Source organism: Squalius cephalus, assembly GCF_949319135.1.
Source record: "Squalius cephalus genome assembly, chromosome: 17".
In the NCBI taxonomy this organism is placed as follows: domain Eukaryota; kingdom Metazoa; phylum Chordata; class Actinopteri; order Cypriniformes; family Leuciscidae; genus Squalius; species Squalius cephalus.
This window is the reverse complement of record NC_137138.1, coordinates 26087178-26103817: the sequence shown is the minus strand read 5'-3', so window position 1 is coordinate 26103817 and position 16640 is coordinate 26087178. Positions and strand designations below refer to the sequence as shown.

Sequence of the window (16640 nt, the reverse complement as noted above, 5' to 3'; positions counted from 1 at the left end):
GCTAAAAGTCGGTTCTTTCGTTTGTTTTTAATTTGCCCTTCTTTAATTGAATTATGGGAATTTAATGATTTTAGACCCAAGTGAATGAAGACAAGCAACATCCGTTTAAAAAAACTAATAATTTCGCAAATAAAGATGAAATTTCACAGACTACAATTTCATGCAAAAAATGTGTAAAGAATTTCATAAAGGAAATATTAATGTGCACGTGAGAAATCACACAGACAAAGAACATCTATTCTATTTAATTAGTTATAATTAATAAAAACTAAACAATATTGCTTACTCCTAACATGTCAAGATCGGCTAGATATTGGCATGCCTTTAAATGAGCAACTTTTACTTTCACTTTACCGCGACGCATTGCCTGTTATCTCACTGGAGTTCCGCCTTTAGAGGGCGCGCGTGTAACCGAAGCAATGACACACATCCGAGTCCAGGAGAAGAAAAGAAGTGAGCGAGGGAAGGGAAAGGGATGGAAGGAACATAAACACTGTCTATGCATAAACATGTGAAGTGGAACACAGCCGTTCATTCTGCTCTAAATCTGATGTGTTTTTCAGACTGTGAGTACATTTATTTTTATTATTTATTAGGGGGAATCTAAATCCAAACGATTAAACGAGTCAGTTAATTTAGTGAACCACTCAGAAATTAATCGAAATGGACTGACTGATGTTGTACATTACGCTCGTGAAACGTAAGCTCGTTAATGGCTGTTTTTTTCCACATTAAAATTTGTGAAGATTATGAGTTGTTGATTATAAGTTGTGTTTTCATTAAAACAGTTTTTAATAATAAATCATATCTAGTGTAACATTCCCCTTGTTGATAAAATGACAAAACTGCATGCCCTCTTTAAAACCACAGCCCCCCTTACCAGGGCCGGAGTGGGGCCACTTTTCAGCCCGGGAGTTTCAGGCCCAAGACCGGCCCACTTTTTCCATGGTGGAATTCCAAATTAGCACTTTTTCCAAATTGGATAAATGAAGCAACAGTTCAGCTCTTACTATTGTGTAGTTTGTATTAATACCATGGTTCAACAAATAATGTAAAGGTTAAATAATAATTCACTTAGACTTTATAAGAAGCGATTGCGACTTTATTTCACGCAATTCTGACTTTATATCTTGCAATTCTGACTTTATAACACGCAATTGCGACTTTATTTCACGCAATTCTGACTTTATATCTCGCAATTCTGAGAAATAAAGTCAGAATTGCGAGATGTAAACTCGCAATTGTGAGATAAAAAGTTGCAATTATCTTTTAAAATGTTTTATTCTGTGGCGGAAACAAGCTTCCATACCTCCTGGCCTCTTCCTCCCATCCATCCTCCCTGACGCGTACCGTTACGGTAGGGCCGGCCCAGCTATTGGTAGGCGGTGCCGCGGTAGCCTACCTGAGAAAACATTTTGGAAAAGACGGGCTATGGACCCAACCAACTCTATAGGAGGGGAGGGGAGAAATCCCTCACATAGTACAACCCATGCAACCCGCTGCGGTGTCAGAATGCGGAACGTGTGTAGCCTAATATAACTAACTAACGTGACAAATGTGCAAAAAAAAAAAAAAAAAAAAAAAAAACAATTCTTCGACCGGCCCAAAAGTGAAGCGGCCCACCGGGAATTCTCCCGATTCTCCCGATTACCCACCCCGGGCCTGCCCCTTACCATCAACATTAGATTAACAGTGTTATGTAGCTATTATGTAAAACGTATCATGCAAATTATATATCAAAGTGACTCTATTTAGCTTTTTCGAATATTAACTTTCATGCAGTGTGTAATATTACATATATATATATATATATATTATAGCTGTCTGTGAATGCAAATGGTCTGCAAAGTTGTAAAGTCGGAAGGGCACGATAAATAAAGGTATTGTCTCCCGAAAGAAAGAATTGACTCTGAATCACCTAAACGATTGTGAGGAATTCCAGTTTCATTTACCTAGCGCGTTAATACATTTTGCATAATGCCCCACGTGGTCTTCATTGGCTGCCTGTGAACAACGTTTGACCTGCCCTCAAACACTGTAGATGATTCATGTTGTGTACATGTCGAGAAGATAGGGCTGGGCGATATATCACATGACATTTTTATGCGCATCTCGTCAGTAAAGCCGGTTCCTTGATTAGTAGTAAATCGCCATCACCTGCTTTCAAATGGAGCGCCATTTACTACACAGAGCCGTAGTTCACTGACAAGCTGAGCCATATCGCATTAATTATCGCAGGCGATACAGCCGCGATAATTAATACGTCCGCAATAATTAATCGAGAAGATGCTGTTTTCTGCTCTGCAAAAGCAAATTTTCTTTGTAAACACTTCCAAAGAATGAGGATATGAAGAGTCAGTGGTTAAAATTACCACCACAGCGATACAACTGCAGGATCTGTCATCGGCCTCATCCAAAACGGTGACGAGTCTGCTTACAGACTGGAGGTTGAACAGCTGATTGTCTAGTGCAGTCATGATAACCTTGAGCTGAACACGCTCAACTGTGGAGATGATCATGGACTTCTGGAGAAACCCCCCTGCACTCCCCCCACTCACCATCATGAACAGCACTGCTTCAGTGGAGTCATTCAGGTTCCTGGCCACCACAAAGTATTTTAGACCCAAAGTATATGTATACTTTTTTTCCTGTATATTTCTACTGCTGTGCATATAATATAAGAAACAAAAATGTGAATAATGCTTTATGCATTATTAAAATTTTGGTTTCTTATATTATTGTTATATTTCATTTCTATTGTGCAATTCCTATGTATGTCTGCACTATCATGTATGTCTGTATCATGTCTGTACTTTCTTCTGCTCTGGAAGCTCGTATCACCACAACAAATTTCTTGTGTGTGTAAGCAACATACTTGGCAAATAAAGCTCATTCTGATTCCGATTTTTCTAACCTTTTGACGATTGCTTCTCAAATCTATGTGAGGTCTAAATGAGATTGTCATTAAAGACAAAATGCTTTTCCATTAAAGATCGGACAGTACGCACTTTATTTGAGACCAATTAATTATTGATGTATATATTTTCTACCGGGTGTTCAAAATCCGTAGTTTTGTGTTTTATATTGTGGAGGCTCGCGGAAAGGAGGGATTTAAAGAGACTGAATATTTGGACAAGTCGTTTGAGAATCATCAAAAAAATTTGGTGATGATGTGCAATGTATATTATGAGAAAATTAGTGTTTTTTGACTTTTTATGCATGAAAACCTGTTGTAGGAGACCTCCAAAACAAAATGAGGAACCTTTAAAATAGCATAATAGGGGCACTTTAAAATTCTCTACATATGATAATTAACGAACTATATAAACAGGGGTGCACATAACTGGTGCTCACGTGTGGTAAAAATAAACGACGCGCAGCAGAAAACATGGAAGGAAGCGCTTTTGAGTACCAACATTTTGGCCCAAAATGTTGGTACTCAAAAGCGCTTCCTTCCATGTTTTCTGCTGCGCGTCGTTTATTTTTACCACACGTGAGCACCAGTTATGTGCACCCCTGTATATAAATGACAGCAATTCACCAATCAGAACTCAATATTGCTGCAGTTCAAAATGGCCAGGAAAATGGTTCAAGTGCATCTTTTGACATTGTTTAAAAAGAAGAGAACAGAAGGTATGATATATTTTTTTTATTAGTGTTTAAAGGAGACATATCATGCTTTTAAATCGTTCCTTTTTACATATAAATCATACATTTGTAGTCTATATAAAGCGGAACTGCAATGCTTGGGTCTGAATTCCTCATTATTATAGCTCCACAGGCCCCTTTTCTACCCCTTTTCTGATGTGCGTCTGAGAGCAACTCGTTTTGGTGCGGTCTCTTTAAATACAATTGAGACACTTCATACCCCGCCCCCTCTCCAGGATGCAGAGGTTCAACTCCACCCCGCTCCACCCCCATTTTTGTAGTTTGATAGCAGAGATACGATTATCTAGCGGCACAGAAACTTTTTATTCACACGTTATTAACAAAATGTCAACAACGGAAGACTTGTCCAGCCAGCCTTACATGTTCGAGCCAGAGTCGGAGCCGGAGAGAGATGAAAATGAAGACGACGAACCTGCAGAACAACGTCTTCATATGGATGTATCGCAATGGTGTGTTACTGTATTTACACATGAAACTTTGGTCTTCTGACCTTTTACCACCGTGTCGATTTATTTTGATTAATATGTGCGAGGGAGAGAGAGCAAGACAGCGTCTAGTTTGGAGACGGTGTCTTGTTTACACTTTCGCCTGGCTCCGAAGAGAGAGAGAGTGCGTGTGCGCGACCAGGTCTCTCTCTCCGCTCGTTCTTTCAGTTAAACATGCGCCCTGTCACAATCTACATTAGACGGTGTAATGAAGCGTGTGGGTTACTACATCCAACAACCGAACATTTTAACTTACCCTCTCGTAACTTCTGCATCTTTTAGCTTGGACTACAAAATTGCAGCGAGAAATAAAAATGGCGGATTGCTCGAAGTGTTGGGCCGGAAGTCAATGTCCTTATTTGGCAGTTCCGCTGCAAATACTGTGACGTAATAGTTCACAAAACGTCATAGATAACAGAAAAATCTGAACAGGTTGAAAAATAAGGCCAAAACAGAATATAAAGATATCAACGAAGCACCTGAATAGCTGCTAATAGCTCGAAAGCTGCACTTTTGACTGACTTTCTGGCTGCTTCTATCCAGTTATTTAGAATAAAAGGATACATACAGTACATGTGACAGTGAGGGATTAGAAATGATTCTGAGAGAGAGATAGATAGAGAGAGAGAGGTGCATGCAGGCAAAAATGCTTCAATGCATTACATTGAAGTTATGCAAAACGCATAACGGAATATAGCTTTTGGTCAAACTACTCCGCTACTTGCTGGAAAAAGTTAGCTACAGAAAAAGCTACACTGTTTTAAAAACAACTGAGCTACTGTCAAACTACTGAAAAATTTAGTTACGTTAGTAGTGTCGCTACTTGCAGTTAGCTACTCCCCAACACTGGTTAATGATTAGACTATAAACACTTCAGTGCCCTCTGAAGGCAACATTTAGTTAGTGTGGCATGCAGGAATTGTGTGTGTGTGTGTGTGTCTTTCTCATCGAGATTTCTCGTCGAGTAAAAAGCTGTCTCACGATATCGCCATGACAGAGTGTGAGGGTAAAATTAGCAATGAATATTCGTCAATAGTCATTTTGCTGTTTTTATTCAAATAAAAACCATTGTAAACGTGTACTCTGCTCATCCATCACGAGTTGCAGTCGCACAATGCAGCAGGAATCACATTTCACTGATCGCGTGACGATGGTGGAGGATTCATTGCGCAACAGAGCCTAAGCGTCTGATAAATGCCTTATCTTGTAGAATGTGCGCTCAGCACCGGCGCTCTCTAGACTAGGCCTTTTTTTAATTTTTTTTTATTATACTATTTTTATTTCTATGTTGAATTTGTGGAAAGGAGTTGAATTAGGAGGTCCCTTCGTCATGAGGGTTGACAGGAGGTTTTGGTGGTTAAAGCTCCAGTATGTGATTTTTTTTGACCACAAGAGGGCGCAGTTTCCAACAATAACAAAGGCGAAGCTTGATGACGCTATGAAGGAGGTGACGATGGGAGATGTCGTTTTTAATGCGTTTTCACCATCTAGCGATGTATCTAAATGGAATTAATGAATCATGATCACGGATGAGGTAATTTATTCGTTTTTGTATTACCTGTATGTCTGATCGTATTATTTTGTTATCATAATTAATGAACTGCAAGGAATGTGAAATGTTATGCTATATTATCCCGTTACAACTTACAGCTATTTGTCAAATTATTTGTTGGGTTAATGTTGTGCAGTTTTACGTTTTTATGGTTAATGCCGTGTTGTTTAACGTGCTCAAACCAATATCTAAAAGTAAACTTGAACAAACATTTGCAAGTAATGACTAAATATATTTTTTTAACAACACATATCCGATTGTATTTAATTGTACTGCCATAATCTCGATCACCACACGTGATAAAAAGCCTTACCGAAGTACAAAGAGCAATATAACTTTGTTTATAAGTGCTATTATTGACAGTTGCATGTCTTACCTGTCTATCAATACACTCGCGAGAGCAGAGTCTCTGTCTGTCAAGTCCAAGATTGTCGCGCAGCTCTCTCCATCTCGAAAACGCCTGGCCGATATTTATCCAGGTTTTATTCCTTCGTTTGTCACACAGTCTGCGTGTATCAGAATATGGACGCTTTCGTTTTGTTGGCACTTCAATACTCGCCAAAGAGTAATCGTGATCCATAACAGCTATAACCATACAGTCTATGGCTATAACCATAGCTATAACGCTATAACCACCACTTCCGCATTTGACCATGCGATATTCCGGTGTGGTGGGTCATATTTTTTATTTGATTTATTTTTCTTCTTTGTCAGACGTCGTTATTGTTTATTGTGATAAGAAAAAAAAAACTCAATAAAGTTGTTGTAAAAAAAACAAAAACAAATGGAAAACAAGGACATTGCGTCACTGAGAGGCGACGTTTCTTTTCCGGGACGGCCAGTTATTTAAAATCGGAATTTCTCTGAAATAAAAAATCTTTGGAGACTTTTGAAATATTGTAAGTACACAACTGGAGGAAATATATCACACTGTGCAAGTTATTTTAGGAAATTTTATTACAAAATTCCTACATATTGGAGCTTTAACTGTCAAAAGCAGAAGACAGATCCAGCTAGATGAGTAATGAAGATTTGGAATATAATACTACATACAAATTATTTAATGAATACTAGACTTAACAAATCTAGATTTTATTCTACTTTTTAATCCTACAAAAATTGCACCCCCTCCCCTCCCCTCCCCTGAAATATTTTTTCAATTCGACCTCTGAATGTAAGAGCCACATAAAAATTAGCTAGATTAGTTAACCCTCTGAGGTCAGCAATCACGCCAGCGTGATCTGCTCGCTTTTTTCCTTATCAGTTGAATTGAGACCCGAAATACTCTTTTGACTTTGATTTTACAAACAAGTTTCATACATCAATCGATTCTGTTAAATGTGTATTACTTTTGTGTATACTCACAATAAAAACAAAGTGTTGTGCTTTTTGCCAAATAAAGAAAAATAAAGACGAAGCGAGTTCTGCCTTCTCTCTGTCAGTGTAGTCCATTCTGAAACGCGTCCGAAAATGAACAATAACTCAGCGAATACTCAGTCAAACAGACATACAGACACACAGGCATGAAGCTTGAATTCTCTTCTTTTAAAGCAGGGCTCAGTAGTTTCGGGATTTCTTCGCTGTATTCTCGCTTTTTGCTCGCAGGTTTCTCTCTAGAGCTCCCCCCACAGCTTCGGAATAGATATTTGACAACACTGTTGTAAAAACTCGTTGGCGATTCTCAGACACCAGAGGCTAGTAGATCAACGACATCAAAGCAGATGTTACATTCTTTAAAACGTCTTCTTCATTCGGGTTCGAACAGCGTGAGGGAGCGCAATAATGACAGCATTTTAGCAGATTTCTTTTGGCCGTAAAGCAATTGTTTACATCGCGAGACCTGATATCACGCGATACTTCCTGACGCGGCGGCCGTCAGGAAGTATTTAAATTAAATATTTAATCGCGATTAATCGCATTAATGTCATAGTTAACTCGCGATTAATCGCAATTAATCGCACATTTTTATCTATTCTAAATGTCTCTTGATTTCTTTTTGTCCCATTATTTTTTCTCATTTTAATGCTCTTATCAACATGGAAAAGTGGATCGGCTTGCTTTGAGCAAATGTTTCTTTTTGAAATCAACATTGGCATACTATAGTGTTCAATTTCACACTAACATTCTCACTTGGAGCAAATAATCTCTCACACAATGTAACACTGTCCATCAATAAAAAGGTGAAAGAAATACTGACGAGGTCCTAATATTGACGAGGGGGTGGAGAATTCGCATCAGCGAATCAGTGTGCTTGGCCATCAAGTAGTAGGCTATTTCAGACTGGACGTGCTGCAATGATAGCTCAGTTCACAATGACAAAACACACAGATCACTTTGGTCTTGTCAACTGAAACATTTTGGCCACTTTTTTAAAATTAAACTTTCCATTCATAATCTTATTGGCATCCATTTCGGCGTCTCGCGCTCATCATTCATCCACTCAAAACATAATGTTAAAGGGGGTCGCACACTGGACGAGAAGCGAAGCGCAGCGCCTCGTATTTAAAATTCGAACACATTATTCTCTATGAGTGTACACACACCTTTTATTGCTGGCCATAAACTGAGAAAGTACGCGTCCGATGTGCGATACAAGTTGTCCATAGACGCGGCTTCTCGTCCACTCTTTGGCCGGCTCGCAAGTCCAAACAAGTGTGTGCGGCGTGCCTGTTGTTTTGTTTCCGGTCTAGCTAGATCCGGTGGTGTTGTACTAACGTTACTAGTTGTTGCAAAAGCATGTCAAAAAAAAAAAAAAAAAAAAAAAAAGTTTGCTAGGCGTTAATCGCGCGATAAAAAAATTGACGCCGTTAAAATGGGTTTGCGTTAACGCCGTTAATAACACGTTTAACTGACAGCCCTAATATATATATATATATATGTATATATATGTACATATGTACGTATGTATGTATGTGTGTATATATATATATATATATATATATATATATATATATAATACTATTTTTGTCAAAAATAAAGTCATCAACTAAGATGTTAGCTGTTCCAATGTTGGCTATATTCAAACTAATGAATACATAATAAAATGTAGGCCTATAATCATTTTTTTTACAAAGAAAGAGTACACTTGAAATATTGCATTGTATTCTAAGGTGTAAACCACTCCTCGTTCACGCCCCCCTTGCATATTGGCTTTCCAAGCAAAACCTGTCTTACCCAATTTAAATCAATGTATTGTTTTATGTGAACGATAAAGCAAGACTATGTTCACATAATTTTGAAGCCAGAACTAGTAGCAACAACATTCATTAGTCAAAAGTCTTATTGACACATATTTATTATGAGTTTTGTGGTCTTATTTCAGCAACTTTCTTTTTTTTTTTCAATAACCACGCATAAACATTATTCTCTTAAAAATACAAACATCTACATACACAATGCTTACATATTATGGTAGCCCTGTTTGTGCTATATAGAGTGAATTTACACCTTTGCCATTATCATGTTTATAAATAACTGAAAAAAGCACAAATGTCAGGGCATGTCAAAACATCCCAAGGGCCCCAAAAACACCCCAGACCCCAGAGGGTTAAATGGTTTCTAAATGACTAGCCTATATGAGCAAAACTATTTGCACCTGAATGATTGAGGGCGATTGTACGTGTGATGAGCATCTGCTAAATGAGCAACAGCGACCATAGTTCACACCTTCAGTCAGTGAAGCCACTCCCACAGTCGTTCATGAAAGTTTAAATGCTGGGGAATATTTCCATCTTCCCACAGGAGAAGAAGAAGCAAGCAGGAGAAATTACTCCCGGAGAAACTACTGACATATTATTGTAACGATGGAGGAAGAACCCTGCAGAATAAAAGATGAAGATACAGAGGAACAAACAGGTTGGTGTTTTCCTTCATTCTCTTTAATGACTGATGAGGAACATTAAGATGAAATACATACATACATACAATACATCTAATTCTAGATACTAGTAGACTCAGTAGTAAAATGGGTTTGTGCTAAATAAGAATGAACTTTATTTCTTTGTGTTTCTCATTTGTCCTTTTTTAATTTAATTTAATATGTTGATTTTAGACATGGACGTGAATGAAGACAAACACCATCATTTCATAAATGAAGATGGAAAACTGAAATATCAAAATGGAGACAAATATTATCTGTTTCAAGAACCTCATTTCAAAAATGAGGATGGAAATGCTGTCGTTTTAAAGACTGAAGAGAATGTCACACAAAAACAAGATGGAAAATCTGGAGTCAAAGGATCTTTCACCTGCTCAGAGTGTGGAATGTTCTGCATGCATAAATCAGACCTTAAGAGACACATGAGAATTCACACTGGAGAAAATCTGTTCACATGCACTCAGTGTGGAAAGAGTTTCAGTCGCAAAGGAAACCTTAATGAGCACATGAGAATTCATTCTGGAGAAAATCTGGTCACATGCACTCAGTGTGGAAAGAGTTTCAGTCGCAAAGGAAACCTTAATGAGCACATGAGAATTCACTCTGGAGAAAAACCGTTCACATGCACTCAGTGTGGAAAGAGTTTCACATCCAAAAGCTTTCTCAACAATCATCTGCGCTCTCACTCTGGAGTGAGATCATTCAGCTGTAATCAGTGTGATAAAACATTTGTTTTGGCATCAAGCTTAAAAACACACCTTAAAATTCATACTGGTGTAAAGCCTAATTTTTGTTCTTTTTGTGGAAAATGTTTTACACGACTGCACAATTTAAAAGAACATGAGCGTATTCATACTGGTGTGAGACCTCATGTTTGCTCTGACTGTGGGAAAAGCTTCACTACATCAGGCGCAATAAAACAACACCAGAGAATTCATACTGGAGAGAAATCGTACAAGTGCTCACACTGTGGAAAGAGTTTCAGTCGGTCAGAATCCTTGAAAATTCATGAGAGAGTTCATACTGGAGAGAAACCGTATGAGTGCTCACACTGTGGAAAGAGTTTCGCTCAGTCAGGAAACCTGAAAGATCATGAGAGAGTTCATACTGGAGAGAAGCCATACCAGTGCTCTTCATGTGGGAAGAGTTTCACCAATTTATCTAATATGCAGACTCATATGAAAAAGCATTGCCTGAAGTTGTCTAATGAGCAAATATTTATTATCAGATCCATGACTTACAAATAATACACTTACAAGTAAATAATTTGACATTCAGATTCATCAAAAGCTGGATAATTTGCTAAAATTAGTAGTTAAGTTTGATTGTTTGACAAGGGGAACCTTTGGGGAAGGTCAAAATAATAGTTTAGAAAACTAGTGTGTTGCCATAAAATAATTTTGGAAGGGGTGTGTTTTGTTTCTTTGTGGAGCTCAGTTATTTTCATTAATTAAGCATACGAGGCATTTGTGTACAAGTGGCAACAATAGTCTATTAAATCATAATCCATATTTCAAACAACTTGTTTTAGCTATTTGGATGTGATGCATTAAGATATTGAAGACTTTTTTTGGATTGAAATCACTCTGCACAATGTGAATATTAGGGCTGCCAATGTTAACGCATTAATATATGCGATTAATAAAAAATCCTTATCGCGTTAAACTAATTTAAACGCAAAAAAATAACTGAAACACACAAAGGTGCATCATTAACGTAATTTGCGTCACGCAGTTGATGATATTGGGGGTCGGGAGTTTAATCACTCTTAGCATCTATAATGGCGCAAGCACCAGTAACTCTGATAGGCGGAAATTTCTCTTTTAAAAGAAAATTGGATGCCCTCTGGATAAACGCAAAGTTGTGTGCATACACTGTGACGAAGAACTGGCCTACCATCGAAGCTCATTGTCCAGTTAACATCGTTGCTGACCAGGGCCTGAAAGAAGTGATCAGGATTGCCACTTCTGACCTATTGTTCGAGCTACCGTCAAGATCAACAATCATGCCCAGGATTCACGAACTGTACATTAACGAAAAGAAATGCAAAGTAGAGCTGCTATCATAAACAAAGTGTGTTGCTTTGACTGGGGAGTGGGACCACTGGACATAGGTAAGCCAACATAATTACTGGGGTACAACCGCGCATCTCATCAATAAAGACTAGCACATGCATTCATTTGCATTAACTGTGCTTAAAAGCAAAGAGAGGCATTTTGCTGAGGCCTGCGCCAAACAGTTTATACAAGTAGCGAAGGAGTGGGAGACAGAGCAAAATCACTACTGTTGGTACAGACAGCACAAGAAACATGATCCCTGCTCCTAGATTGCTTTCTTTCGAGCATATGCCTTGTATAGCACAAATTATACAGAGGGCAATCATCATGGCTCTTCGTGAAGGCAGCTTTGATGGCGTTTTAGTGAAATGTCATAAATTAGTCAGACATTTCAAACATAGCCTGTCTAATATGATAGACCTGAAAGCTCTGCAAATTGCTCATGGCCTGGGCAAAGAGTCTCTAGTGCAAGATGTTCTCACAAGGTGGCATTCCACCCTCGAGATGGTCAGCCGGATACTACTCAACAAAGACCCCCTGATGGCAAGTTACATTGGCTCATAAAAACCACAAGCTATCCCTTCTAACATCTGCAGAGTTTGATAAGCTTGCCAGGTTGGAGAAACTACTGGAACCATGCAGGTTGGTACTTCACTTTATTTGATATGTTATTTTTAGCCAGTATTTATTGATTTTTATCATAATAAACCCATAACCTTTTGACTGCTATCAAAACCTGTATATTTAAAATAGCTCATGTCAAAGTGTATGAGAGAAACCAAATAAGTAGCCTATAGCAGGAGAGCGAATAACACTTTACAAAAGGGCTGCATGATTATGGCCAAAATGATAATCATGATTATTCTGATCAATATTGAGATCACGATTAATGATCACGATTATTTGTTGATTTTAACCAAAACAAATTTTATTGTCACATAGGCTAATTATAACTGCTTTCACATCCATATTGTGCTAGATTCCTGCTAGTGTACAAATATGTGCATCAAAAAAATAAAAAAATAGATCCTCTTATTCACCAAAATTCAGTGCATATACTTAAAGAATAAAATAAAAATAAAGAAAACAATAAAGAAAATGTAGCAAAACTTCAACAGGGCACTATTTTCCATTTTATATTGTGTAAATATATTTTAGGAAGCAAAATACAGGTGAAACTCGAAAAATTCGAATATCGTGCAAAAGTTAATTTATTTCAGTAATTCAACTTAAAAGGTGAAACTAATATATAGGCTCATTTTATGCAAAGTGAGATATTTCAAGCCTTTATTTGTTATAATTTTGATTATTATGGCTTACAGCTTATGAAAATTCAAAATCTCAGAAAATTAGAATATTACATGAAACCAATTAAAAAAAAAGGATTTTAAATACAGAAATGTCAATCATGCATATGTACTCAGTACTTGGTTTGGGGCCCTCTTGCATGAATTACTGCCTCAATGCAGAGTGGCATGGATGCTATCAGCCTGTGGCACTGCTGAGGTGTTATGGAAGACCAGGATGCTTCAATAGTGGCCTTCAGCTCTTCTGCATTGTTCTGTCTCATGGCTCTCATCTTTCTCTTGGCAATGCCCCATAGATTCTCTATGGGGTTAAGGTCAGGCGAGTTTGCTGGCCAATCAAGCACAGTAATCCCATGGTCATTGAACCAGGTTTTGGTTCTTTTGGCAGTGTGGGGCAGGTGCGAAGTCCTGCTGGAAAATGAAGTCAGCATCTCCATAAAGCTTGTCTGCTGAAGGAAGCATGCAGTGCTCTAAAATGTCCTGGTACAGTAGATGGCTGTGTTGACTCTGGACTTAATAAAGCACAGTGGACCAAAGTCCTCTTTTCTGATGAGAGCAAATTTTCATTCTCATTTGGAAACCAAGGTCCCAGAGTCTGGAGGAAGAATGGAGAGGCACACAATCCAAGATGCTTGAAGTCCAGTGTGAAGTTTCCACAGTTTGTGTTGGTTTGGGGAGCCATGTCATCTGCTGGTGTTGGTCCACTGTGCTTTATTAAGTCCAGAGTCAACACAGCCATCTATCAGGACATTTTAGAGCACTGCATGCTTCCTTCAGCAGACAAGCTGCAAGCTATAATAAGCTGCAAGCCATAATCATCAAAATTATAACAAATAAAGGCTTGAAATATCTCACTTTGCATGTAATGATTCCAGTGTTCGAACTATACCGTGTCCTTTGGGAGAGCCCTTTTTTTTGTGTGGGGGGGGGGGATTACATGCTTGCTTGCGCATGCCTCAAAGAAGGACTTACAACAGCTACAAGTGTATGCACTATTATAATTTATCGACACGAGTGCCTCAAAAAAGGACTTACAATGACTTACAAAGATACATAACAGCTACAAGTGTATATGCACTATTATACTTTATTACATGGCTTGGTTGAATTCCAATGTAGAATGCAGTCTGTTATTTCTTGATAACAGACCGCTGCGAAGTATAACACACCGTTGCCATGAAAAACAGAGCGTTGCTATGGACGCAGAACGGACTATATTCTTTAGCGGAATTACATGCTTGCTTGCGCATGCCTCAAAGAAGGACTTACAACTAGTGGTCGACCGATATGGGATTTTTAATGGCCGATGCCGATGCCGATATTGAGAAAGCAATCTGGCCGATTGGCCGATATGAGGCCGATACAATACATGTGAATACAGTAAATGAGAGACATGAATATTGGTGAAACTAAATGAACATTTATTGTACATACTATTTATGCAAAATTCTTTTTGCAATAAAAGATATTTACTAAGAAATTAAAATGTAAACAAAAAGGTAAGGTAACACTTCAATAAATAAAGTTTTAGTGCAACTAAAACTATTTATTTGTAACCTGCAGTAAGCAGCAGTCATTTTTTCAGTCACATAAATAATTACTGCTGCTTACTGCAGGTTACAACAAATAACATTTATCATTAATGAACCAATCTAAAGAATATTCATAATGACAAAATAGTATGTGAGATTACATACATTTTATGTACAACATAGTTAAATATAAATCTCACATAGTTTATTTACACTATTTACTTTAAAATAGTTTAAATAGTTCAACCTTTTTTTAAGGTTGTTTTACTTCAAGTATATTTAAATAATAATGATTTATGTGTTTAGTTTTGCTTGTGTGTTTCTTTAAAAAGTTGCAAGCCGTCACATGTATTTGCATGACATACATGAACATATGAAAATGTATACTACACACGATATTACGCCAATCATGGATAAATAAATACAGTAGATAGTGAATAACATTTTCAAGGATTTATTTTTAAATGTAATATTATTACATCGTGTTCTCTTCTCATCCACCTCACGCGACCAACTGATCTGTAATGAACGCGACCCAGCTTTTCCGTGCACGCGAGTCCATGGGAAAACAGCGTCTAGTTTAAATGTAACCCGAGAACAACGCGCGTATCTGAGGAACAGCCAGTCACAGGATTTTTGACTGTTTGTGAGGTAAAATGTTTTCAGTTGTGTTTGAATTCGTTTATATCACATCTGTGACCCCCACTGGAGCTACCGCTGGGCTGCGGATCTGACATATCACGGTACTGTTTGAATAGACTCTGCTGCACGCCGGAGTGTTTTTGTGTGTAACACAATGTAGCGTCAGGTTAGAAAGCGAACGCGAATGGTCATTTACTGTGTCTGTCAGATGTCTGCTTCACTTCTGAGTGGCTTGTTTTACGGTGCTGGGCGGAGCAGAGCGAGTGTATTCAGTTCATTCACGCTCGCTCTGTTCGCGTCAGTGGAAAAAAGCGCTAATGCACAGTCACAAACTGTTTTGAAATATATCGGCCAAACGGAAAGATTTATCGGCCGATGCCGATATCTAAAAAATTCCAAATATCGGCCGATATATCGGCCTCGGCGATATATCGGTCGACCACTACTTACAACAGCTACAAGTGTATGCACTATTATAATTTATCGACACGAGTGCCTCAAAAAAGGACTTACAATGACTTACAAAGATACATAACAGCTACAAGTGTATATGCACTATTATACTTTATTACATGGCTTGGTTGAATTCCAATGTAGAATGCAGTCTGTTATTTCTTGATAACAGACCGCTGCGAAGTATAACACACCGTTGCCATGAAAAACAGAGCGTTGCTATGGACGCAGAACGGACTATATTCTTTAGCGGAAGCAATACAATCGTTTTTAAATCAATAAACTCCTTTTTGAAACAATATTTTGTGTCAAATTATTTATTATCATGAAAACACATCACAGAGAACGATCAACTCGGTAACCATATTAACCCCTAGTTCATTTTGTTCCAGAATTGTCCTTTAAATTACTCGTCAAGCTATAGAATAATACCATAATTCCTCCGTTCAATTACGCCTAAGACATCCAGAGTCACACGCAGACCCATAACAAACCAGCTGCATAATTGGGAATAACAAGCCTTACCTTAACACAAAATCGACCACAGAGGCCTGAAGTCAGCTTCCTTTGCTGTTCGTCCAGAAATCCAAGAAGTGGATGGGCGATGACCTGCCTTAATCCAAGATATGATAAAGGGCTTTGGGTCGAAACTCTGCAATGGGGGTCCATTAATGTCCAGAAAAAGAAGCGATGAGAGGCTGTTTTCACGCAACCTATTGCGGGTCTTGCTGTCAGTATCATTGACGGCAGAAAGACCTCTCTCACACTCAGCTGAAGTAGGAAGGTATGTTCTACTCGCTGTACAAATCTTTTCCAGCTTTCTGCCTGGTGCTGTGTCCTGTAATTTCCAGCCGCGAAACTCCTCGACCACCTCTCTGGCTGGTTCACCAAGCATTTTAGCAAGTGCACGTACTTCGTTTTCTCCATACAGGATCAAAGCATTCCGATCATGTGGCCAAAAGCGCTTGTCCAGGGGTTTTAGCATTTGTAGGATGTCTGATTCTGGCATTCGCCTTGTGAGATTGTCGATCACAGATTGATAAAGCTGATTTCAATTAATCTTGCC

General features: G+C 38.3%; 2 protein-coding genes across 2 annotated transcripts in view; both read left to right on the top strand.

Moving 5' to 3' along the window:
- The first annotated feature begins 442 nt into the window (after nt 1-442).
- On the top strand, nt 443-13007 carry LOC307144454 (uncharacterized protein). Its single transcript, XM_079846845.1, has 3 exons — nt 443-566; nt 9448-9561; nt 9758-13007. The coding sequence occupies exons 2-3, from the start codon at nt 9510-9512 to the stop codon at nt 10828-10830; spliced, it is 1125 nt and encodes a 374-aa protein (XP_079702971.1). The 5' UTR covers nt 443-566; nt 9448-9509; the 3' UTR covers nt 10831-13007.
- LOC307144448 (uncharacterized protein) overlaps nt 11044-16640 on the top strand; it is a 20419-nt gene continuing 14822 nt past the window's right edge. The window contains exon 1 of the mRNA XM_079846832.1: nt 11044-12282. The gene's annotated coding sequence lies outside the window, so the exon portion shown is untranslated. The remainder of the gene's footprint in view (nt 12283-16640) is intronic.